The 24,780-nt window shown below is 44.8% G+C and overlaps 1 protein-coding gene across 2 annotated transcripts in view; it reads left to right on the top strand.

Moving 5' to 3' along the window:
* LOC105921518 (histone demethylase UTY) overlaps positions 1-24,457 on the top strand; it is a 30,651-nt gene extending 6,194 nt beyond the window's left edge. The window contains exons 3-29 of one of the 2 annotated variants that reach the window (XM_021313404.2): positions 1,343-1,451; positions 1,853-1,902; positions 2,295-2,353; positions 3,488-3,608; positions 3,715-3,769; positions 4,422-4,456; positions 7,745-7,838; positions 7,932-8,058; positions 8,193-8,291; positions 8,509-8,728; positions 10,921-11,058; positions 13,907-14,038; positions 14,122-14,193; positions 14,352-14,453; positions 15,308-15,685; positions 15,758-16,641; positions 17,836-17,965; positions 18,689-18,794; positions 18,871-19,076; positions 19,160-19,221; positions 19,306-19,380; positions 19,474-19,737; positions 19,826-20,013; positions 20,097-20,238; positions 20,331-20,457; positions 21,967-22,137; positions 23,556-24,457. In XM_021313404.2, coding sequence (XP_021169079.2) covers positions 1,343-1,451; positions 1,853-1,902; positions 2,295-2,353; positions 3,488-3,608; positions 3,715-3,769; positions 4,422-4,456; positions 7,745-7,838; positions 7,932-8,058; positions 8,193-8,291; positions 8,509-8,728; positions 10,921-11,058; positions 13,907-14,038; positions 14,122-14,193; positions 14,352-14,453; positions 15,308-15,685; positions 15,758-16,641; positions 17,836-17,965; positions 18,689-18,794; positions 18,871-19,076; positions 19,160-19,221; positions 19,306-19,380; positions 19,474-19,737; positions 19,826-20,013; positions 20,097-20,238; positions 20,331-20,457; positions 21,967-22,137; positions 23,556-23,585 — 4,176 coding nt within the window. In that variant the 3' untranslated portion in view covers positions 23,586-24,457. The remainder of the gene's footprint in view (positions 1-1,342; positions 1,452-1,852; positions 1,903-2,294; positions 2,354-3,487; positions 3,609-3,714; positions 3,770-4,421; positions 4,457-7,744; positions 7,839-7,931; positions 8,059-8,192; positions 8,292-8,508; positions 8,729-10,920; positions 11,059-13,906; positions 14,039-14,121; positions 14,194-14,351; positions 14,454-15,307; positions 15,686-15,757; positions 16,642-17,835; positions 17,966-18,688; positions 18,795-18,870; positions 19,077-19,159; positions 19,222-19,305; positions 19,381-19,473; positions 19,738-19,825; positions 20,014-20,096; positions 20,239-20,330; positions 20,458-21,966; positions 22,138-23,555) is intronic. The other variant, XM_021313405.2, reaches the window with a different exon arrangement.
* The last annotated feature ends 323 nt before the right edge of the window (positions 24,458-24,780 follow it).

Raw genomic sequence — 24,780 nt, 5'->3', positions numbered from 1 at the left:
GAAATTAATTGGTCTAGCTTGTTTGCTTTCCTTTTTTTTTTTTTTTTTTTTTCCCAACGCAACCAATTAAACAAGCAACCGCCATGGTCTGGTGTTACTGCTGCCACACATCTTCTTTTCAATATTTCTACATCTGACACTTTCATCTTTTAACCCAGTAGTTTTTACTTTTTTTTTTTTTTTTCTTCATCAGAAGCAGCAGCTTTTATTGTAGAGACAGACAAGAATCAAGGTTGTCTCCATGCGAAGCTCCAGTGTCCCTGGAAAGCGTCCCGTAGTTCCTGACCTCCTTTTGCTGCTTTTTCAGGCGCTGCATTCGGTGAATTTCCTTTATTTTGACATCTTAGGCTGGAGATTTGGGCTATGAATTTGGCTAATTAAGGCGTCATTTTTTTTTTTTTTTATTATTATTATTGTTATTTTTTATTATATATTCTCAGCCAAAAACAGCAATTTGCCAAATGCAATTTTTGGCCCCAAGATGAGGACAGTTTAAAAAAAAAAATCTTTGCCTTTTGGAGAACTGCAAGGTCTCTCGCTGATATAAAGATGGCGACTATTAAATGCACGCCACGATATTTATTACAGAAAAAAACGCAAAATGTAAAGTATTGGGTGTCAATGGTAAAAATGTCAAAACTTTCTGAAACTGTCGATCCTTCAAAAAAACTGTCTTAATTTTAATTTTTTTGTTGTAAATGAAACCAGATCGGGGGATTTGCAGTTTTAAAAAAATGTTAAAAAGGAAAGAAGTCTTTCAATTTACAGCAATAAAACTTTGAGTGCCGGTTTGGTATTTTTGATGAAATGTAGAGCTGGAAGCAAAAATGAGCCGTTTGAGTTTTCGACTGTTCTCCTGTTCACTTCCTCCCTCAGTTACGCAACTTCCCTAATGGTAGTGATATTGCTGCTGCTACATATGAACCAAAAACAATAAGGCGGGTAAAAAAGGTTTTATATAAATCTCATTTTAACTCAACATTTGGAAGTGTTTTTTTTTTTTTTTTCCTTTTGCCACTTAATTAATCCCAACCATGTTCCGTTTAAAAATAGAAATATTACCCATAATTCAGCCATTATGCATCCATTAAGGGAGCTGATGTCTTATGTAGATGAACTATCGAACAGCCGTCCTATCTGCTGTATAATTGTCATTTTCAGAAGATATTTAATATCCATCCAGACTCTCGGATCAAAATGATCCAATTCTTCAAGTCACAGGTGATTGCGTCAGAGTTTTTGCAGCCTGACTCGCCGCCGTCGCCGCTTCTGTGTACGACACGTGCCAAACCGTAAAGTTTTAAGTTTATTCTCGGCCCCCTAACCTCCCCCTCCCCCGCAGGCCGTCCGCTGCTACGATTCGCTCATCCTGAAAGCCGAGGGGAAGGTGGAGCCTGAAATCTTCTGCCAGCTCGGCCACTTCAACCTCCTCCTGGAGGATTATCCAAAAGGTGAGCCTTTCTTTCTCTTCGCAACATCCCCCGCCTCAGCATCCGTGTTTCGTAAGATCAGCATGTATGTGATAAAGTTCATTTCCATCATCCGCTCCATTCAAAAAAAGTGGAATTTAAATCAATACACGTGCAGCTTTTAGTTTTCTTGAAGTTGGAGGTTGGATCTTACTGGAAAGTTGAGTGGAAGGAAAAACTGGCGGGGGGAAATTGTGCAAGCAATAATAAAACGTCCTTCTTTTTTTTATATAGATGAAAGTACATTGTTCATTTTGTGTCCCTCTGCATATAATTAATTTGTTTAATCTACATTTTAACTTTTTAAGTGCATTCAGATTTATTTAGACGCATGTAAAAAAAAAAATGCACTGCCTGCTATGATCTGTTTGTTTTATTTCCAGCATTATCAGCATACCAGAGGTACTACAGTTTACAGTCAGACTACTGGAAGGTAAGGCTCGTGTGTTTCTGACACCTTTCTCTTTTCTTTTTTTTTCACACGCCCACGTCCACACAGCCCACATCTCCACTCCCTCCTTCACAGGAAGCCTTTCTGGTCTCATTTGGGTTAGATGTCAGCTCGCGATGCGGTTTCAGGTTTCGTGGCAGTCACTCTCTGAGCACCTGGTTGTAAAGTTGTGCGGTTAGACTAAATGTCAGTGTGAATAAACCTGTTGTTTTGTTTTGTCTTAAATAAGTCATGAACTTTACCAGGTAGCCACAAGGTTGTGCAACGAGCCGTCTCGGTGTTAACTGCAGACGTCTTCTGTAGTGTTTGACTCAGTTTAACCATGTGTTGTTTTCTTTGTGCTGTGCTTAATCACGTCTCTCCATCCTGTCCAGAATGCTGCGTTTCTGTACGGCCTCGGAATGGTCTACTTCCACTATAACGCCTTTCAGTGGTGAGTCCTACCTCTATTTGTCGCATTTCTGCAAATACAGCGTGCCAAGGGCCCTAAGGGGTTATATTAAACGTAGAAGGACGATGGGGATCAGGGTTAAGAGCCACCGACTCGGTGGATAGCGAGGAGTCAGATCAGCGTGAACTTTTCCCACATCATGTCGCGGTTAAACCGGAAGCTTCAAAGGTTTTAGTCTAATAATTGTGGATATTCAGTCTACCTGAGCGGTAGATCTCTGGCGCTCCTCCAGAGTGGGTCGCCTCTCTGGTCAGTGCTGATTAGGCAGGTGGCTTCATGTCAGGGTTGCAGATTTAGCCTGACCCTGCTTTAAGGCTACGTTCACACTGCAGCCTGAAGTGACCCAGTTCAGATTTTTTTTTTGCCCATATGCGACCTGGATCTGATCTTTTTATAACAGTCTGAACAACACAGATCAGATTTTTTCAAATGCGACCCAGGCCACTTGGACATGTGGTCCTGAATCTGATCTTTTCAAATGCGACCTGTGTCTGTACGGCCGGGTCGCATTTATCCAACCTGTACGTCACCGATACTCGACAAACGTCACTATTCTGCGTCCTGCTATGCAGAAGCAGGAAGAAAGACGACACCCATAGTGGACTACAATGAGAAGAGCAGTCAATGGAGGGAAAGCTCCGGTTAGAAAATAAATTAATGACCGCAAAATGCACGGCAGCATTATAATCCATGTTTACTTCCACAAACACTGAGGACGCTTGCTACGTGTGACGTCATCGCGTCCTCGAGTGCGCATGCGGGACACTTAGGTTGAACGCTTTCAGTTCACACAGGAGATCACATACAAGTCGCATATGTTTGGAAATGTGAACGACCACGCAAAAAAAATCAGATTTCACAAAAAAATCTGAATTGAGCATTAAGAGCTGCAGTGTGAACGTAGCCTAACTCAGTCTCCATCACGCCGCTGTAATGGATGTTATTTCCCTTCACTGCACATCGATGCTCCGTCTCACGTCGCCTCAGACTCCACGGCGTTGTTTCCTAGTAGAGTCGCATGCAGGTTAATCGCTTTCTAGTGAGCTCGGAGCTGCTGTTGAGGAGCCGCGTTTAGCATTCAGGTCCGCTGAACGTTGCCTTGAATCCTCCCCGCAGGGCGATCAAAGCATTCCAGGAGGTGCTGTACATTGATCCGGGGTTCTCCCGGGCCAAGGAGATCCACCTTCGCCTGGGCCTCATGTTCAAAGTCAACACAGATTACGAGTCGAGCCTAAAGGTGCGTAGAAAGCGACCGCGGCATCGTCCGTTAATGACTGTTTTTTATTTTTATTTTTTTTATTCTATTACTCATGTCTGTCTTTTTTGTTTTGTTCTTCTTACAGCATTTTCAGCTGGCTTTGATTGACTCCAACCCCTGCACTTTGTCCAAAGCTGAAAGTAAGGAATAAAGAAAAAAAAAACACGGTTTATTTTGAAGCTTTTGGTTTATTTACGGCGAGGTTTACGTGAAAATATCTCGTGTCTTCTACGCAAGACGTTGCACTGTCTAGTCAGAGAGCTGCCATGACTTAAAATGCTGCCGCTGTCATCCATCCTATCCCCCTCCCTCCCCTTCCCCTCGCCTCAGCACCTGTTACCTTGACGACGGCAACATCCCTTTTAGCCCAGCTTCTCTGTTGCCGTTTGCCTCGGCGCGTCCTCCCCTCCTCATCCCTGCTCTCGCACTCACTGAGACAGCAAATATCAAGGGCAGCCCCGATCTTCTCCCCTTCCCCTCCCCTCCCCCCCCTCCCCACTTTCTCTCCACAACTCCCTCTCTCCCCTCCATCTGCTGAGAGTCACTCAGGCAGCTTAGATCAGACACTGCAGCGCTCCAGACAAAGGAAGGTGCCGCCAGGATCACGGCTACCTGTCTGCTTTGTTGCACCTCACGCAGCGTCTCTTTTTTTTTTTTTTTTCCTTCTTCCTGTTATCGCTGCGCTGCTTTCCAAAGACTTTAGAGGACAATGAAGATTGCTAACTAAGAGATGGGGTGAGGGATGTTAAATTAACTTGTGCCTAACCCGTCTCTTCTTCTGTCGTTTTGCAGTTCAGTTCCACATCGCTCATCTGTATGAGATCCAGGTAAGTTTCTCTGACGCGTCTGAACTTGTGCGCCCGTCGTCCTTGGTCCCAAGGGTACAGGACTGTGTCGTTTTTTTTTTTTTATTTCTCTCCCCTTAAATTGGTCTTTTTGCTTGTAAATCGGCGGTAAAGGCTTCCCCTCGTCTTAGTGACCAAAATGTACGTAAGTGAGCCTCTCGATCGTGAGGGGAAAGCCCGGTTTTTCTCCTGTGTCTCAAACGAGGCGCTGATGAGTTGGGGGGGAGAGCTCGGGGTGCCTGGGTGGGCGGGGGGGAGAGGAGGGGAGCACAAGATTAGCCGATCATCGGGGGTTGCCACGGAAACAGCGAAGTCTGTCTGGCCTTGTTTGGTATGCCGGTGGCGTCTCGCTCCTGATGTGGGCTCCATGCGGAGGGTTACAGTAGCGACCAGCAGCGCGAGGCCGAGGTTTCTGATCCGTTTCACCAACATTCAGACACACAAGTGTGACTAAAGTAGGGCTGAACAATTAATCGCATTTTCAATATAATCGCGAGTTAAAAAACCGCAATTTCCAAATCGCAGAGTCTGCAATTTTTGGCTATGTAACAATTATGGAATCAGACGCGTCCTTTAGGTGTCAGTAAAATGTTTAAAGTGGGTTTGCCTCCACATGGAAGGGAAGAGAGTTGCAGCAGTGAGATAATCTAATTGTATTACTTGTTTTAGAGTTTGTATAATCATACAAAGCATTAAGTTCTGGTCAATCAGTTTAACACATAGAATTGCTTGTTGGTTGCACTTTATGTTCAACAAGGATTGATGTCCAAATCAACTAAAAACTGTTCTCTTGAATAATATTCTGATTAATAGAAACATTAAAAGTTCTTGTTTTAAATAGTCCTTGTTTACAAACGTCTTTATTTAGACGCCATTTTTGTTGCTTGTGGTTAACGCAGAGAAAAGTCAAAATTGCAATTTTGGTTGAAATATATCGTAGGCTGAATGCAATAATTTCTGCTCTGAGTTTAGATGCTGTGGGTCTTTTAGCACCTAATCTGGACAGCGAGGAAACAAAATGATTTGTTGTTTGTATATATTTAAAAAGACATGATAAATTAAACTGGGGAAAAGAAAATCCCATTAAATCGCAATATTAAGAAAAAAAATCGCAATTACATTATTTTCTAAAATCGTTCAGCCCTAAACTAAAGTAAGCAGGTCGTCGGGTGCTTTCCCATTCTTTTGTCGTTAAACGGAGCAGATATGCAGTACCCTATGGGAGTGGTGTAAACGTTTCCACAGTTTGTGGGGAAAAAATTGTTGTAGATCAGCTAGGGCTGGGCAATATATTGAGATTTAAAATATCGTTGTGTTTTTTTGAGATATATGATGAAACTACATCGTTTCCATCGAGATGGTCCTTCTTGCATTAGAATTACACTTCTATGTATTCCAGAAGGTGATTTATCAGCTGTTTTTCATATGCATTTATAGCTGATTGTTAAAAAAATTTGCCTGTGTGCATATGGGATAAAGCTTTGATGCCTTTTCATAATTACTTTATGAAAAGACAAACATATCGAGATAAATATCGTATGTTGGGATTCAGCCAAAAAAATATAGAGATGCCATTTTTGGTCTGTATCATCCAGCCCCAAGGGGCACACATTTGTGCTTGAAAACTGTGGTCTTTTGTATTTTGGCCATGACAGGGCAACACGTTTCAAAAGATGTACATAAAACATAGAAGGTTACGAGTAGGGCTGCGCAGTGTATGGTAAATGAATCGTAATCGCAAGATCAATGTTGCAAACCATGCTTGGAAGCTCAGTATTTTCTGTCTCTCATTTCAGAAAGTGAACCTTGTGTATAAATATAGATTAGTTGCACCTAGATGGAAATATTTCAGGCCTCTGTTTCACGTAATAGTAGCAACAGGTCGAGATATAAAGGAAGAGTTTGTTCCAGATAAGTGGAGGATAGGAACTAAATGCTGCTTTCTGGTTCTGGTTCTGCAGAGTAGACTGCAGCAAGAAGACCTGAGTGGTCTGGATGGCTTATCCACTGATAACAAGTCTGTGATGTATTTAGGTGCTAAGCCATTCAGGGATTTATAAACTAACAGAAGGATTTTAAAGTCTATTCTCTGAGATACAGGGAGCCAGTGTAAGGACTTTAGAACTGGGGTGATGTGCTCTACTTTCTTAGTCTTAGTGAGGACGCGGGCAGCAGCGTTCTGGATTAGCTGCAGCTGTCTGATCCACTTTTTAGGAAGTCCTGTGAAAACACCGTTGCAGTAATCAATTCTACTAAAAATAAACGCATGGATTAGTTTTTCCAGACCCTGCTGAGACATCAGTCATTTAATCCTAGAAATGTTCTTCAGGTGATAGAAAGCTGACCTTGTAAATGTCTTTAGATGCTTTTGAAGGTTCAGGTCTGAGTCCATCACTACACCCAGATTTCGGGCCTGATTAGTGGTTTTTAGCTGAAGCAGCTGAAGCTGTGTGCTAACTTCTGATCGTTCCTCTGTTTGTCCAAATATTATTACTTCAGTTTTGTTTTTATTCAATTGAAGAAATTTTGGCACATCCATGCATTGATTTCTTCTAGGCATTTACTCAGTGCTTGAACTGGTTCATAGTCACCTGGTGACATGGTGATGTAAAGCTGTGTGTCGTCTGCATAGTTATGGTAGCTGATGTTGTTGTTTTTTATTATCTGAGCTAGGGGGAGCATGTAGATATTGAAGAGGAGGGGACCCAGAATGGACCCTTGGGATGAGCTAGAGGACATGTATATATTTATATGCGCTGACTGTGGACGTGATAAAACCCAGCGGGCCAGAAACAGCAGGTCCTCTCCAAACCACTAACTAGTGGACTTCAAGCAGTGTGGATTCTCAGTCTCTCCACAATGCTTCCTGTAGACCATGTGTTGGATTCGTCAGTTCATCGTGCCTCTTGGTGCACCGACTCCAACCTCAGCCCGCTCTTTCCGAAGTTCCCCCAGCTTCCTGAATGAATTTTCCTTCCACTCAATTTTCTATGAACGCGCATGGATTCAGCACTCTGGACAAGCGGCGTCTTTAGCTACGACCTTTTGTGGCTCACCCTCGCTGCGGGCCGTCGCTTTCTCAAATGAGCGATGGCAGATATCGAACTTTTACACAATATTCAGATTTTCTGATTTGAACCCCTGTCGGCTAACTGCAACATGCATTCAAGGTCTTTCTTTTCAACAATCCCAAAGTAAAGGCATCTAAAAGGTGGAATGAGACAAAATCCCACTTTTTCTAATCTGGAGATCTTTACCTTTCTTTTGCAGAAGAGATACCGAGCTTCCAAGGAGGCGTATGAGACTCTCCTGCAGACAGAGGACCTGCCTGCACAGGTGAAGGCCACCACCTTGCAGCAGTTAGGTAAGCCTAGTTAGCGTGTGGCTGTGAAACCGAGCGACTCCGTCTCCCGTTAAAAAAACGACGTCTGAGGGCGCTCATTATTTCCCCCGTCAGGCTGGATGCATCACACGGTGGAGCAGCTGGGGGACAAAGCCAGCCGGGACAGTTATGCTATCCAGTGTCTGCAGAAATCTGTGGAAGCTGACCCCAACTCGGGACAGTCTTGGTACTTCCTTGGCAGGTACGCTGAAAATCAATGATATTCAATATTCAAAATGATAATGGAGGTGCTTTCAGGCTCCCTTTGTCTCACTGCGATGCTTTTCTATTTTTTTTTTTTTTTTTTTTTTTTTTTTTTAAACACGGCTCCTGCAGGTGCTACGCGAGTATTGGCAAAGTCCAGGATGCCTTTGTCTCTTATCGGCAATCCATAGATAAATCTGAGGCCAGCGCGGACACTTGGTGCTCTATAGGGTGAGTTTGCATTTACTGCAGTTTATCAGCCTAATTCGTTTCTTTATCAAGTTTGGTTTTTAAATTCTCATAGCCTCTAGCTCTAAAAGAGGAAACATTTTAGTTTTTCCTTTGTTCATTTTGTAATTCAGATTTTTTTTGTTTGTTTCCTCTATCCGTTCCCCCCTTATGTGCACGGCTCTGTGGCCTCCCCCCGCCTGTCCCCCCCCCCTCTCAGAGTGTTGTACCAGCAGCAGAACCAGCCGATGGACGCCCTGCAGGCCTACATCTGCGCCGTGCAGCTGGATCACAGCCACGCCGCGGCCTGGATGGACCTGGGCACGCTGTACGAGTCCTGCAACCAGCCGCACGACGCCATAAAGTGCTACATCAACGCCACGCGCAGCAAAGGCTGCACCAACACCGCCGCGTTAACCCACCGCATCAAATGTCTCCAGGTGGGTGGAAGGAGCGGTCGAGGGGGGGGCAGAGGGACGGTTTAAGGTGGATTTCTGTGAAACGACGCGATCTGCTGGTTCCTTTACCCGGGGCGGCTGCTTTGTGTGCCTCCGCTATGCAGAGACTGAGGCCAATGCATGCTGCAGACAGGAACATCAGTCTGATTTTTCCCCGGGAGTGAAATCTTTGGGTTCTTTCTGTACTACCATTTCCTCTCTTGTTTTTTTATTTCTTGTAGGACAAAGCTTAATTAATCCATATATTAATCTCAGGGAATGGGGCTAGAGGTTTTGTTTGTGCATGACATTCCTACGAACTAAATTAAACAGGAACCCTCTGTCCTTTCCCACCTGCCTGATGGCTTTGAAGAACCCAGTTATCTTTTTAGCAGTCAGAGCGGGCTTTAGAACGGGCCATACACCAAGTGTGCCGTCTCCCAACAAAATCCCCGTAAATTTTTTTCTGCCTAGTTCGAGATAAAAAGCAGACGGTGAGAATCGCGCTGGAAGTAAAAACAAAACAAAAAAAATTCAGGAAACGGCTGAAACTTCAGCCGCAGCTCGGGGATTCTTCAACTGTTTGCACTACAAAAACGGAACTAAAAATAAGTAAAAATTTCTTATAATTTGTGTATCTGTCCTTGATTTGAGCGGATAAATAAGATTATCTGCCAATGGAATAAGATTTTTACACTTAAAATAGGAACAATTCATCTCCATCATCTTACTTGAAGTGCAGGGTGTCTAATTATCTTATTTTAGGGGTCAAAATACTCATTCTACTGGCAGATAATACTATTTACCTGCTCAAATCTAGGACAAAAACACACATTTTAAGAGCATTTTACTTATTTTTAGGTCCGTTTTTGCAGTGTGTCGTATTTGAACAGCAGGAGTCTGACGCTGTTGAAAAAAAACAACACTTTTTTTATTCTCAGTTAAACCGTAAAACGGAGCTTTAAACTACAGCTTTATTTGTTTAGTTTGATTAGAACAATAGGTCTTTTTCTAAAATCAACAAACTTTAAACTTTCTGTGGCTAGATGCCTGCAAATATTATAAAAACAGCCGGAGACTCATTTAATGGGAGGGTGTGCATTTTATTTACAGCTGGGTTATTCCTGCTGTTTATTCATGTCCCTTTGTTCTGTTAACATCAGCAGGTTAACAGAACAACTATTACCTTTCAAATTTTGTTCAGGCCCGCAGCCGATGATGGTAATATCCATTTCAGCTATAAAATTACTGATCGCAAAGTCTCAGGCTTGAATTTGAGCTCAGGAAGCGAAGGTTAATTTTGGTTATTTGTCCGGTGATAACGAGGGAAACCAGAGAGGTGTAGCCTGGAGATCAAGCCAACCGGCACCCTCTGGAGAGATTTAAAAGCTCTCCGTCTCAAGCTCATCCGGACTGAAATCCAACACAGTCGGCCTCGTGACCGAAGCTTTCCTTTCGGACCCGTGTCGGTCCACTTGTGGCGGACGAAACAGTTGCACTCTCCCTCATTTGGCTCAGACACAGAGGAAAACACAACTGCAGCTAAGGCTAATTACCGTGGCTACGTACGCAGGCCGACGCACTGAAAGACTGAACCTAATTTGCAGAAATTGTGGCTAAAATCTAGCACTTGGATGGGCAGAGATACATTTGCGAGAGTTTCTGTTCGGGACTCGACGGCACAACGAAAAGACAAAAGCCCGGACTGCAGCAGACAAAGACCCAGACAGCCGAGGAACATAAAAGCCCCGCTCACCGGCTAACAAAACTCAGAAGCAAGCCCGTTCCAACCAGCTGGGGTTCTAGCAGTCCCTATATCCCATATATTCATCTTTATTTTGGTCCAAAGAGTGTCATTTGTTTTTACATGTGCATGAAGGAACGTCACATTTCCACCCCGTTTGCTAGCATATTACCACGCGGCATTAAGACAAGCCGACTGGGCTTGTTTTAATTGAGTCGTGACTTGTTGCTCCGTCATGTAAGCACTTTCTTGTGTGGTCAGTTCATGATGTTGGTGAAATGCCCGGTGTCCATGCAGCCAGAAGCCTTGAAAGACCTCCTATTTATATTTACCATTGCTCTGATCATTCCTTGTTTTGAGGTCATCACAACTATGTCCTTTTTTTTTTTCATTTATTTATTTTTCTTTTTATTTCTTTTTTTGTTTTTCACGTCGTTTTCCATTCCCCTAGGCTCAGTTGAGTAACCCCCAGCTCAGTAGCCTACAGGGTAAAAGTAAAATGCTCCCTCTTATTGAGGAGGCATGGAGCCTACCAATCCCAGCTGAGCTAACCTCCAGGCAGGGAGGCCTGAGCAGTGCACCGCAGCAGGTGAGAGACCAGATAGAGCAACTCGCACTTCCCCCTACCTTCCCCTTTCCCTCCCCCCCGCAACCCCCACCCCACCCTTCCTCCGTCTGCCCAGACACAGACACGCCTGCAGGTCGGCACAGGCACCGCTGTGCACTCCGATGGGTAACGCTTGGGCTCAGCGACGCCTACGTCACTATCTTTTTATTGGAGCACACATCTAAAGTAGCAAAACCGCTCAACATAATAACATCGATCAAGTTTCTGACGACGAGGTTTCCAGCCAAGTGTTACCCAGCCCTGCATCCCCTCTCTCCTCTGCAGCAGCCGCTCGCCTTCACCCGTCACGCTCAACTCCGGCAGAATGAAAACCCTAACAAAAGCCTTTTAATTCCTCCCTATTCACTTTCTCCTCCTTTTTTTTTTTATTTATCCTGGTCTAATCTAATGTGGCACCTAAAGCTCACGCCTCCATTCGGTTCGCTACCAATCCGCTGTTTGCTCTGGCTCTGCTGTAGGGCGGACTGGCACGGAGTTGCCTTTCTGAGGCGAGTGCAGCGCTCCGAAGGTTTTATTTGGCTTTTGAGCATGCTCCGGCGTGATCGGCGAGGTCGTGCTGATGTAGAGGGCCTTTCCGTTGACTCTGTCCATCATCCTCCTCTTCCTCTTTCAGTAGCTGACCTTAGATGCAACCGCAGCCACTCAGACTCCTAGCAATGCCCCCTAGTGTGTCATTGTAAATACAAGTCTTCGGCATAATAGCAGTAGATATCAGTAGCTCTGTTTGTGCGTGTCCATTGTTGTTGTTTTTAAAAGTTTTATACAAGGCCTTAATATAAAGTAGCCACACTGTTCAAACCTTTTCCAATTTTTTTTTTGCCACCATAGAAGCACAAACCTCCATTATAGTTTATTCGGATTTGATGTAACGAGCCCACACAAAGAAGTGTAGAGTTACCAAGATGAAGGAAGGTGATAAATGGTTCTCCAGCAGTAACGACTGCCTCTATAAATCTTCTTATCGTTTTCCAGCATGTCATTTAATCTCGGTATCAATCCAGCTGTTCTCTGAACGCCCCAGGGCTTTGTTTGAGAACATTGGTGAACAAACGTCACCATGAACACAGCTCAGGGAGATGTTTAAACCAAGGTCAGGTAAACCATAACCAAGCTAATATCTACTAAAACAGACATGGTGGGTGGGCAAGGAGAGCATAGTTTAGGTAAGCAGGCATTAGTTGCCATAAGAATTTCAGTTTGACACAGTTCTGCTTTTCTAGTGATGCTAAAAGCTAATGTTAGCTGGCTAATTAGCATGGCTTGGTTAGCTAGCACAAGCCAACTAGCTACTGACCGTTAGCATGTGGACTTTGTTTTTAAAAACCACGTTACCTTAACGGATATAGGTGGTGTCCCTTAGTTTCTGGCCCTTTCCAAATATCCGTCTGTCTATTTGGTTTAAAAAAAAAAAAAAAAAAAAAAAAAAAAAAAAAAAAAAAAAAAAAAAAAAAAAAAAAAAAAGGGAAATGGCGTGCGGTATAGTAGGACCCCAAAAGGGGGAGGGGCAACTGTGTTCCAAACTCCGCCCACTAAGGAGCTTTAGCTTGCATTTTACTAAAGTAGCATTGACCAGCTGGAGCTTTGCGACGCAAAGTGTTAATGTTTCAAACTGCGGTATGACCTGGCATTCAGTTTCAGGCCAATGCTTCGTCCCATAGTTACTCTGGATGAGCTGCAGCAACCTGCTGCTCAGGTGAGGGAATATCTAGACAGGGTAAATGCTAGTGGTGCGCTCATATCGATAAGTGGCAAGAAAAAAATAAATAAAACCGCAGCCTCTAAAATATTTGAAAAACATTTTCCTTCTACTTGACGATTGTCTGCTACTTTGTGTTTTGTCCATTACATAAAAGTCCAATAAAACCATTAAAGTTTGTGCTTGTAATGCGATCAAAAAGTGAGAAAAGGCAGAGGGGTGTGGATACTTGTGCAAGGCGCTGTAGCTCTGCTTATCCAGTAGCTGTGACTGTGGGAATGACCTTTTTATTTTTAATTTTTATATTTTTAAATGTTTGTCTGAATGATGAGATTTCAGTGAGTCTGATGTGGCTCCAGCCTGATTCTGACTTCATTTTATTTCAACTAGATTTAAAAATTTGGGCCACCGAAGCAAGAAATTCCAGTTTTTTTTTTTTTTTTTTTTTTTTTTAAAGCGAACGTAAATGGAGACAAAACTTACGAGGTGGTGATCGGTCAGAAGCCACATCTGACTCTTGGCTAGTTTTTTTTATCTCTTTTATTTATTTATTTATTTATTTGATCTCTTGATGCGTGAGATGCATCTTTTTGACCTTAGAGGTCGAGTCACGGCAGCTCGTTCCACGGCGTTGCCTCACAGCGCCGTAATTGAAGCCTGTAAATTTAGCTCCAGTGACTCCAAGGGAGGGGGAAAAAAATAATCCCCAAACAGTAGTGCTAAATTACCAACCAGGATTTAATTTTATTTCATTAATTTATTTTCTTTAAGCGCAAACACAAAATCACCGCATTGTTTCTCCCTTTCTCTCTTCTTTGTCATGTCTCCCACCCCCCCTGAACCCATCTTGTCCTGTTCTCTTATTGCCGCTTTACATCTTGATAACAACCCACCCATAATTTTTTATTTATTTTTTTTACCCTCCCATCATCTCATTTTCTTCTTTGCCTCAACTTTCTTTTTTTCTTCTTCTTCCCCTCGTTCCTCTCGCTCTCCTTCCATCCCCTCCTGTCCTCCTCTGATGCCCCCCCACCCCCCTCCTTCGGCTTCTCACGTTTGGTTTGCTTCACTTTTGCCCGCCCCACCGCTCCCCGTCCATTCCCTCCTCTCCAGGCCTGTAAGCCCAATCACAGTGCAGAGGGAGGGGGCTCAGGTCCGTCTCTACCCCCTCACGTGGGCTCGCTGGGCCAGGCGGAGGACCAGTCGTGCCCGGCCAAGAGGAGAAGAGCCGGCAGCCCCGCCAAGGTAAACGCACGGCAGCTTTGTGGCGTTTCAGCGGACGGCGCCAGCGTTACTTGTGTTGGAGTCATTGTATTCTCTCCCATCAGAACGACTCATGGCCCAGTAATCCACTGCAACAGCCAGCACCCAGCTGGTACCTCTCCCCACAGAAATTACAGGTCGGTGCTAGTTTTATACAACCCTGAGGGGGAGGGGGGGCAGTTCTGATTGGTTTAGTGACTTTAATGTCAAAGTAAGTTCTTGTGAGATACGATGGATCCTCTGAGTTCGGATCGCTTGACATATTCCCCTTTCTGCCGCCTGTTTTCTGTCTTAGATGCTGGAGCAGCTGCGCAGTAACCGCGCCAACCTGAAGCCCCCTCAGCTCCAGATGTTGGAGCAGCTGGAGGCTCAGCTCGCTGTGATGCAGCAGCACCAGGTAATGGGTTTCCCTCACATGCTGCCCATCCACTCAGACCGAATGTGAAGACGCACAACCTTTATTTCCTCCCTGTCCGATGAGAAATCAGAATAAATGTTTTTTTTTGGACAGGAGGACCGAAATTATTGGTGATTGCTTAAAAGCAGAATAATATGTTTTAGTCGTTTTTCTCTTTATGATCTCTTCAGAACCAGAGGTTACCTTTTGACTTGCTGGTGAAGATTTCTTTTCTTTATCGAACTGATAAAGGAAAGAAAGCATTCAGTGTGTTGGCTCCTATAGCGTGGAATCAGCTCCAGTCTGAGCTCAAGATGTCGGAAACTATTTCATTGGACTTATTTTGAGCGGCTCTTAAAGATAGACAACAAGCTTGTATGAAACCGATTCTCAAGATTCTCAGTCATCCAGGTCATGGTCAATCCAAAAAAAAAGTAAAAAACAAAGCAACTGGACTTGGTTTCCATAGTTGAAGACTACGGAGAGGAAGCGAAACGTCTTCAACTACGGAAAACAAGTCCAGTTACTTTGTTTTTTACTTTTTTTGGAATGACTTTTTACTTTATTTTTTTTTTAAACCTTATGCCTTGGGTCGAACTTCTCAGGTTGCCCCCGCCGCACTACATTTAGTTTACCAGCTTTTCCCATCTTTCTTCCAATAGTAGCATTTATTTTGCTTAAGTTTTAGCTTGATTTGGAAGACAGGAGGTTTTTAAGTTGAATTTGGTCTCCGAGGATCAGCAGCTTTGGTTTTGCTAAAGCTGGTGACCCTCTGACCGTCTCGTTTGAGGAGACATCTGTAAACATCTGGTTTCAGAGCTTTATGTTTTGTGTTTTTTTTTTTCCGTTTCCAGATGAGGCAAAATGCGTCAGGGGGTCAGCTTCGTCCCTCGCTCCCCAACGGCCCCACCGCCAACTCCCTCCCCTCGCCCAACCCCAGCCTCCACCCCACGCGGCCCCACCTGGGACCGCCCCGGCACCTTTGCCCGCCCCAGCCGCTGGCCAACGGGCCCGCGGGCTCCGGGCCCCACGGACACTCGGACCCCGCGGGCGACGGCAGCAACGGCAGAACTAATAATCAGCCCGGGCCGGCGGCCACAGGACCCAACGGAGACGTGCCTTACCCGCAAGCTGCCGGCAGCGGCAACGCAGCACTGCTACCTCACACCTGCACAAGCACGACGCCACAGGACGCCACGCCGCACCAGGCCCTGCACCTAAACTCCTCTCAGGTTAGACTCGCCCCCACGCCCGGGTTATCAGAACCGGGACGTCCCAAAGTAAAACGTCTTTCTTCTCTTCAGGGGCTTCAAAAGGAGTGTGTTTCACATGCGACAGGCTCAAACAGTGAGGGGACCCCCTCTCACGCTCAGACCCCCAACTCCGCCCCCCCTCTCCACCCCGCCAATCAGGTTGGACATTCCAGTGACGCCCCCTCGCCGCCGCCGCAGCAGACTCATAACCACCTCCCCTCCCCGCCGTCCCTCCCCCACTCCTCTACCTCAGGTGGTGCTGGACCCGCCGCGTCCGCTACCAAAGACGGCGAAGCTGTCGCCACGCCCCACGGCAGCGGGGGCTCAGACGCCAAGGCGCACGCGCCGCCCCCCGCCGCCGAGGGCGACCCGGCGCCGGCGGAGAGGCTAGCCAATCACGTCCACTCCGGGGACGGCGACAAGGCGGCGGAAGGTGGTGCTAAGCAAAGCCTTAACGCAGACAATCCCAGCCTATCCTCGCTGCTGGCGGTGGAAAAGGGCCCCGAGGAGAGCGAGGCGCCGGCAGAGGGGGCCGCACCCACGACGGCGCCGGAGTCCCAAAAGAAGGTCAACAACATCCACCCGGCCGCTCTGCCCCCCGCGACCCACCCTCAGGGCAGCTCGGCCGCCTCCTCGCCCATCTCCGCCATATCCACAGCAACGCCGTCGCCCAAATCCTCCGAACACACCCAGACGGGCGGCCAGAGCCCCCCCAACGCCAACGCCGCCGCCACGTCCACCGCCCGTCATGCCGTCAACGGCAACGGCAAAGGCGGCATCTCCGAGGACTCTCAAAGCCCGCTTAAGGCCGAGCCTCCCAGCCTCACGGGTCTCATAGCGACGCCGCCGCACGGACACAGCTCGTCGTCCTCGTCGTCTTCGTCGTCCTCGATCTCCATCTATCCCAGCTCCACCGACGTGCTGAAGGCCTGCAGGTGAGACGGCGTCTGCGCTCCCATTACACGCGGCGCCGCAGGTGAACTCTGGCTGGAAGCTAAGCACAGCCAGGGTTGGTGGATGCATCTCTGGCCTGACGTGCTTGGAAATCTATAAAATCTGAATTTAGCGTTGTCCAGTTCTAGAAAAGTTTAGCTATTTGACAAAAAGTTAATGTTTTTTTTCAATATTATTAATGTCTGGCTCAAAACTGTAAAATTAGCTTTTCTAAAGCATCATTTACTACAAAAAAAGTGCATTAACATCCAGATCAGCTTTATTAATCAGATAAATGTTTCTCAAAATGTCCGAGCGAGTCAAACTGAGTGCAGCGAGCATGTTTGAGCTCGTTTGAAGACGTTATCGCAACAAAATGAGCTCAAGATGCTTGTCGAACTTATGTCACAGTGAGACGAAGATAATATGATAATGAGCTTATTTGGACAAAAATTTAGAATTTATGACGGGACAAATGGTCCTTCATCCGCATTGGATCAAGATTGAATGAGAAAATGAAATTATTGCTGCAGAACAAGTTCGAAATCCTTTTGTTTTTTAAGCGAAAGTTGATCTAAGATGATGATGACTATACTGTCATCGCCACATAACGTATTAAAAAAAAGAAAAGCTTTGTTGTCTTTAAGCAATAAAATGATGATCAGACTTTAATGGCAACTAGATTATCTCCAGATACCAACGTGGACGCTTTGTTTTTGGATAACTTCATAGAGAAAGAAGCCCTTGACACGATTTTAATGCTCGAAAACGCACTGTTGCTGAACTCTTTAAAAAAAAAAAACATGTGAATGAAGTGAGATTAAACATGTATAGGAACATGGATCAGCAGGAAGAATGCAACCAAACAAACAAAAAGTGAAACTGGGCAGAGATGGTGAGTGAATAGCAGGAGGCGCTTTGTTTGGAGCACGTCTCCTCCTAGTGGCGGCGCAGTGTAAGCGCAGCTCGGCGGGCAGCCTCTTACGTAACGCTTTTACAGCAGCCAAGGCCGCTGGGCTGCTTGTTGCCATGCAAATATCACTCAGATCAATGGATTCCTCTGACTGCTTGCTTAGGTCTTTATTTTTTTCCTTTTATCTCATTAAAAATATATATATATTTTCCAAAGCAAAGCCACGATTCTTCCTTTCTGTTGTCTGATTTTTCGGGGTGTTTTTTTTGCCGTGTACTTGCAGAAACCTCGGGAAGAACGGGCTTTCCAACAGCAGCATCCTTCTGGATAAGTGCCCCCCGCCCCGGCTGCCACCCCCGCCCTCACCAGCCCTGCCCAAAGACAAGCTCAACCCTCCCACTCCCAGCATCTATGTGAGCAGCTTTTTTTATTATTATCAGTGAAAATGCTCTTATTGTTTTCCTGTTTTTCTTTATTATTATTATTCCGTCGGTTTTACCTACTCCTGCATACTTCAACCGATTTTAACAATTATGGTATCAAAATGTTCGGCTCGTTCCTGGAATGACTGCTATATCTCATGGTTATGCTAACTTTTACACTTTTTAAGAGATTTCACTTTTTGTGCTATTTTTATATATTTTTTTACTGTTCCCATTGAAATCAATGCAAATTTATACAAATTCTTCTAATTGTTCTAATTTAAAAAAAATTTTTAATTCTTCAAATTTTTCAAATTCTTCATATTTTTCACATTGCTTCACATTTTTTCACATTCTTCAAATTCCTTCAAATTTTTTAAACTCCTTCAAATTTTTCTAATACCTTCCAATTTTCTAATTCTTTGCATTCTTCTTTGTTCTAATTCTTAATTTTTTTTTAAATTCTTCATTTTTTTCAAATTCGTCAAATCTGATTTCAATGTTTTTCAGCTACTTTTTCTCTTCTGCATGGATCTTCTGCATCTTCTGCTCAAATCATTCTGCAGATTAGCATTCTCACTCGCTGTTACGCAGGAACAGCTTTTTCTAGTTATTATTATTATTATTATTATTATTATTATTATTATTATTCATGTGCTGATTGCTCTGGATCAGAAAGCTTCAAATGTTTTGGGTAAAATTGCTGCGTTCCAGCTGGAGAACAAGAGGGACGCCTTTTTCCCCCCGCTGCACCAGTTCTGCACAAACCCCTCCAACCCGGTCACCGTCATCCGAGGCCTGGCCGGAGCGCTCAAACTGGGTAAGCGTCTCCTCTCCTAGCCGCCTTGCGCGGCGGCGGGTCCCACGCTGACGCCCTGGCTTTTCGTCCCCTCCAGACCTCGGCTTGTTCTCCACCAAGACGCTGGTGGAGGCGAACCCTGAGCACCCGGTGGAGGTCTGGACTCAGCTGCTGCAGCCGGCGGACGAGAACTGGGACCTGAGCGGCACCAAGAAGATGTGGCGCTGCGAGAGCACGCGCGCTCACACCACCATCGCCAAATACGCCCAGTACCAGGCCGCCTCCTTCCAGGAGTCGCTGCGGGTCGGTGCTGCTTTTGCTTCTCTCTGTAGCGGCGGAGGGGAGGAGCGCTGCTTGCTAACGCTGTCCTGATGGCTTGGTTTCAGGAGGAGAACGAAAAGAAGGCACTGAAGGAACCTTTGGACACGGAGCCATCGTCTGCGGAGAGGTATTTGACAAAACAGCGCTTATGTTTATAATGTATGTTTATCTGTCTGCGTCCTGCTAAATAAGTGTTTGTTTTTTTGTTAAGTGCGACACGAAAACGAAGAGGGCCCTTAAAACACATCAAATTCGGGACCAACATCGACGTCTCCGACGAAAGGAAGTGAGTTTGGCCTTAATCCGTCTGCTCTTCTGTAACCCAGCCGCCGCTTTCAGTCTAAAGCAGCTGACCTGTGCTCTGCTGCGCCCCCGCCAGGTGGAAGCAGCAGCTGCAGGAGCTCAGCAAGCTGCCGGCCTTCGCGCGGGTGGTGTCGGCGGGCAACCTGCTGAGCCACGTGGGCCACACCATCCTGGGCATGAACACGGTGCAGCTGTACATGAAGGTGCCCGGCAGCAGGATCCCGGGCCACCAGGAGCACAACAACTTCTGCGCCGTCAACATCAACATCGGGCCCGGCGACTGCGAGTGGTTCGCCGTGCCCGAGGCCTACTGGGGCGTGATGAGCAACTTCTGCGAGAAGTAAGACGGGCTCGTCTCTCATCCAGATCGTTTTTTTTTCTTCTTCTTGCGTCGGCGTACGGGTAAACGCGGCGCTCTTCCCCCGCAGGAACAACATCAACTTCCTGATGGGCTCGTGGTGGCCCAACCTGGAGGACCTGTACGAGGCCGACGTGCCGGTCTACCGCTTCATCCAGCGTCCGGGCGACCTGGTGTGGCTCAACACGGGCACCATCCACTGGGTGCAGGCCATCGGCTGGTGCAACAACATCGGCTGGAACGTGGGACCCCTCACCGGTACGTCCAGCTCCACTTTTACCCGCCGTTCACTGCTGCTGCTGCTGGAGTCGCAGCTTTTGACCCCGGCTGTCGTTTTTCAGCCCACCAGTACAAGCTGGCCGTGGAGCGCTACGAGTGGAACAAGCTCCAGAGCGTCAAGTCCATGGTTCCCATGGTGCACCTCTCCTGGAACATGGCGCGGAACATCAAAGTGTCCGACCACAAGCTGTTTGAGATGATCAAGTAAGCCGCCAGGGTTTTTTTTTTGGGGGGGAGGTTGTACGCTGACGTTGTTGGGGTGCTAACCCTAACGCCGGGCCGTTGTCTTGTCGCAGGTACTGCCTGCTGCGGACGCTGAAGCAGTGCCAGTGGGTGAAGGAGGCCCTGACGTCGGCCGGGAAGGAGACGGTTCTGAAGCCGAGGTCCAGGGACGAGCCGGCACACTACTGCACCATCTGCGAGGCGAGTAAACCCAAGAGAAAAGTCCCAGTTCCTTCAGATTTATTTTATTCTGCTCACTTCTTTATTTGTATCCATGCAAACATTTATAAACCCGGACATAAAACATCCATAACAAAAAAAAAAAAAAAAAAAACAGGAACGTCGTCACACATCCGACGTCTCAGGACACCTTCAGGACTTTTCTTTTTTATATATATATATATATATATATATATATATATATATAATATATATATATATATATATAGATATATAGATATATATATATAGAGATATAGATATATATATATATATATCTCTATATATATATACTATCTATCTATCTATATATCTATCGATCTATCTATATCTATATATATCTATATATCTAGCTATCTATCTATATCTAGCTATATATCGCTATCTCGCTCTATCGATCTATCTCTCTCGATCTCTCTATCTATATATCTAGCTATCTATCTCTCTATATCTATCTCTATAGCTTCTAGATCTATGGATATAGCTCTCGATATCTCTGGCTCTCGATCTATATCTCTCTCGATATATCTATATATATCTCTATCTCGCTCCTCTCCTTTGTTTTCTTGCGCCTCCGTGCTCCATTGTCTACTTTCCCTTCCCCGCCCCCTGCTCCTCCTCTTTCTCTTTTCCCCCCTCCTCCCCCGCACCTTTCACCCCCAATCCAGCAAGAGTAAATAATTGAAGGTAATACAAAAATAAACAACCAGAAACCCGATTAGTTCAGAGTCAGGCAGGACAGGTTGGACCCATGTTCACCATACCCAGAACGGAGGAGGTGCCTTTTTATTTAATTATTTATTTATGTTTATTATTATTATTCTTTTTTTTTATTATTTTTTTTTTGGTTCTCTACCAGGAAACCAACCCGTCTGGGGATATTTGATACACGTTTACAACAAATCTGGACTGTAGTGTGGAGAAAAACAAACAAACACTGAAATATTAACAATTATGGCTCCCTCCCCTCCCCCCCCCTGAAACCATATAAAAACAGCAGGTGGAGGAACATTCAGGCACTGGGGATAAAAAAAAAGACAGAATGAGAAGATTGGAGATGAAAATAACTAAAAAAAAAGAATCTAAACTAATTTTTTTTCTCCCTTTTTTCTTTTTCTTTCTTTTCTCTTTTTTTCTTTTTCTCTTTTTTTCCTTTTCTTTCCTTTTTTTTCTCTTTTTTTTTAACTAATGATTAAGTGACAGACAGACCGAGGTTCAAAATGTCTGATTATTTCTTTTTTCCCCTTCAGATTTAATGAGAAAATCTGCAAATTGCTAGCTAAAAACGTTACTGCTATAAAAAAAATACATTTGGAAATGTTGTGCAATTAGCCGCCGCACTGATGTAGGACGGCACCCAGACTAATTTGCCTCCAATTAAAAGCTCAGCTAATGGCTTTAACTAGAACAAAGGCGCTTTCAGCCGCTAAACCATCGCCGTGGTCGCTCCTCTTTAACGGCCGTCTGTAAAATGTGCGCCGCCGTCCGCAGGTGGAAGTCTTCAACCTGCTGTTCGTGCGCCGCGAGCACCTGTCCAACAAGCAGTGCCTGGTCCACTGCCAAGACTGCGCCCGGAAAGGCAGCGCCCGGCTCGACGACTTCATGGTGCTGGAGCAGTACAGGATGGAGGACCTGATGCAGGTCTACGACCACTTCACATTAGTAAGTGGTCCCGCTTAGAGGGTCCTGGACCGCAGGGGCACGGAAAACGACGGGAGATGAAGGGTTGGTCATTATCGCAGGGTCAGCTCACGTGTCAGTAGTTGCTTAAATGAGGAAATCACAGAAGCTCTTTAGGACTGTATTCTGGGAAGGATTCATGGCTTGGTGGCAGGAAAAGCCTTCAGATTGTCCCAGTATCTCATAATGCTTTTAGTGGGGAAACCGGCCCGTAGCACCACAGGTCCTCCACCGTGCTCCACAGTGGGCAGGAGTTGTTTTTTTTTTTTTAGGTTTTGCCGGGGAAAGATTAGTCTTGGTTTTAGCATGCAGTTGCAGTAAAATTTTCGCTGACTCGACATGTTGACATTGTGTGAAGTTATGGCAGAAAAGGCCCTTTCCTGACGCGGGGAATGACACGTGTGCCTTATTTAAATGTTCGCCTGTCTTGCCCATTTTGGAGAGTGTCTAAGGGAGGGGCCTGCAACCTTTACAGTCTAAAGAGCCATTTTGCCTACAGTCCACTTGAATTAAATTCGTTCAGAGCCGCAAATGTTGCCTTGTCTTTTGACAAAAGACAAGTTATAATTTTTTATAAAGATCTACTGTAGGAAAATGTTATCATTAAAGAAACGCCATTTTATGACTATGTTGGTTTAAAAAAAAGAGGATGGATGGGATGGTGATATTCGTGGATAATGTTGTAAAAAAAATCAAACTTTTGATTTAAAATTAAATATTACTGGCACTTTTAGCATCATTCTGTTGTGAAAATTAAAAGCAATTAGAAAAAAAACTGCTAAAACCTGCATTTATTATCATTCTTATATTTAAATACCATAATAAAAATATTAATTTGTAGCCAAAGTTGTTAAGAGCCACTGTGGAAGGTCCAAAGAGCCACTTGCGGCTCCAGAGCCACAGGTTGCAGACCCCTGGTCTAAGGGAAACAGGCTTCTATCGTATTCAGACATCCGTCATCATGTTTTATTCTTCTTATTATTGCTGGTAGTATTTTAATTTTAAAGGTTGGGTTAGTTTTATCCCTTCGACATGAAGTAAAAGGTGACTTTGTTTTCTGTGTTTCCAGTATTGAGATCCCAGTAAAACGGGCGTGTGTTGCTTCAGAGTTTCTAGACACACTAATTGACATTTAAAATATCTTATTTGTTAAATGTATTTGGTTTTTTTTACACTAAATAAAGGGGACCTGTGCCAAAGGTTGATTATGCTGAGCTGAATTGATTACACAGCTTTAACAGAGGTGGCGATATTTATGTAGCTGGCCCTATTTGGACTTTAAGCGACAGGATATTTAGTAATTTTTTTTTTTTAGTGGCGCTGATCAACCCGAGACGTTTCTACAGTTTATCTCTGCAGCGTTTTTAACCGACTGAACCCGTGTCGTTGTCTCTCCCCAGGCCCCTCCTCTTCATTCATCTTCATCTTGACATTAGGCCTCTCTCTCTCTCTCTCTCTCTTTCTCCTCTTCTGCTCTGGAGCCACGAAGCCCGGCCCGCAGACCCGTGTTCTCAGAGACCGAATAAAAGAACAGCCAAACGTAAACGGACCCATTTCTGATATTCAGGAAAGCTAAGGCCGTCTCCCCACCACCCCCCTCCCCCCGCGCACCGCCATCAACCCTCACCACCGCCCCCTCCGTCACGGTCGCCCTCCATCGCAACGGCTTGAGGCTGAGGCGGCCGAGTGTGTCTGTCTATGCAACCCTGTTTGAAGCCAGAAGGGGGCGCCACCTGGCCTGACAACAGGACTTTTTTTCTTTTTCTCTCCACCCCTTTCTTCTAAAGACAATGGTTTTAATGTTTTACTGGAGGACTTAATCAAATACGGTTGGGAGCGAAGAGGCGAGGGATTTTTAAAGCGTGGTAAAAAATGTTTTTGTAGATACTTGTTAACCGTCACAACTGGCAACACCCACCGTAAAAAGACTACTGACTCGACTCCCTCTCTTGTCTTTCTTTATTTTTATTTTTTTTATCCTGGTAACAGGATGAAATGTTGGCTTTGATTTGTGAAACTGCCCCATGTTTTCTTCTCCCTCCTCCCTCTTCTAAGGAGCACTAGCCTAACCGGTCTTTTATTATTTTATTTTTTTTAAATGGTAGATAAGTCGTTTTTTAAGACTCTCTGGACAGCAAAATCTCCCAAAAAAAAATTGTAATGTGAAGAGTTGAGGTCATTTTTTTTTTCTTCTTCTTCTTCCGTTTTAACTGCTTTTTATGTTTGTCTTGTTCTTTTCCAATTTTTTGTTTTTTTTGTTTTTCTTAGTTAAAAAAAAAAAAAGCTTAATGAAAAAACAAAACAAAAAAAAATACGTACTAGCCAAGTCACAAAGAAAATGGGTTGCACATAGACTTACGGAAGTTTAATTTGTGATTTCTGTTTTTATGTTTCTAATCTTGATGTAAATTTACACTATTTATAAATACATATTTATTGCTTGAAAATATTTGTCGATGGAATGCGGTTATTCCCCCCCCCCCCCCCCCAGAATACCTGCCATTACATTCGAAGGAGTTTTGTCATTTTAACACAACTCCTTTTACATTTTCTATATATATATAAATATAAATAAATATATATATATATAAATAAAGTTGCTTAGCAAGTATTGTACAGAAACAG

The sequence above is a fragment of the Fundulus heteroclitus genome, chromosome 24 (genome assembly GCF_011125445.2).
Source record: "Fundulus heteroclitus isolate FHET01 chromosome 24, MU-UCD_Fhet_4.1, whole genome shotgun sequence".
Lineage (NCBI taxonomy): Eukaryota > Metazoa > Chordata > Actinopteri > Cyprinodontiformes > Fundulidae > Fundulus > Fundulus heteroclitus.
Note: the sequence above shows the minus strand (reverse complement) of the source record. Positions and strands in the feature narration are given on the sequence as shown.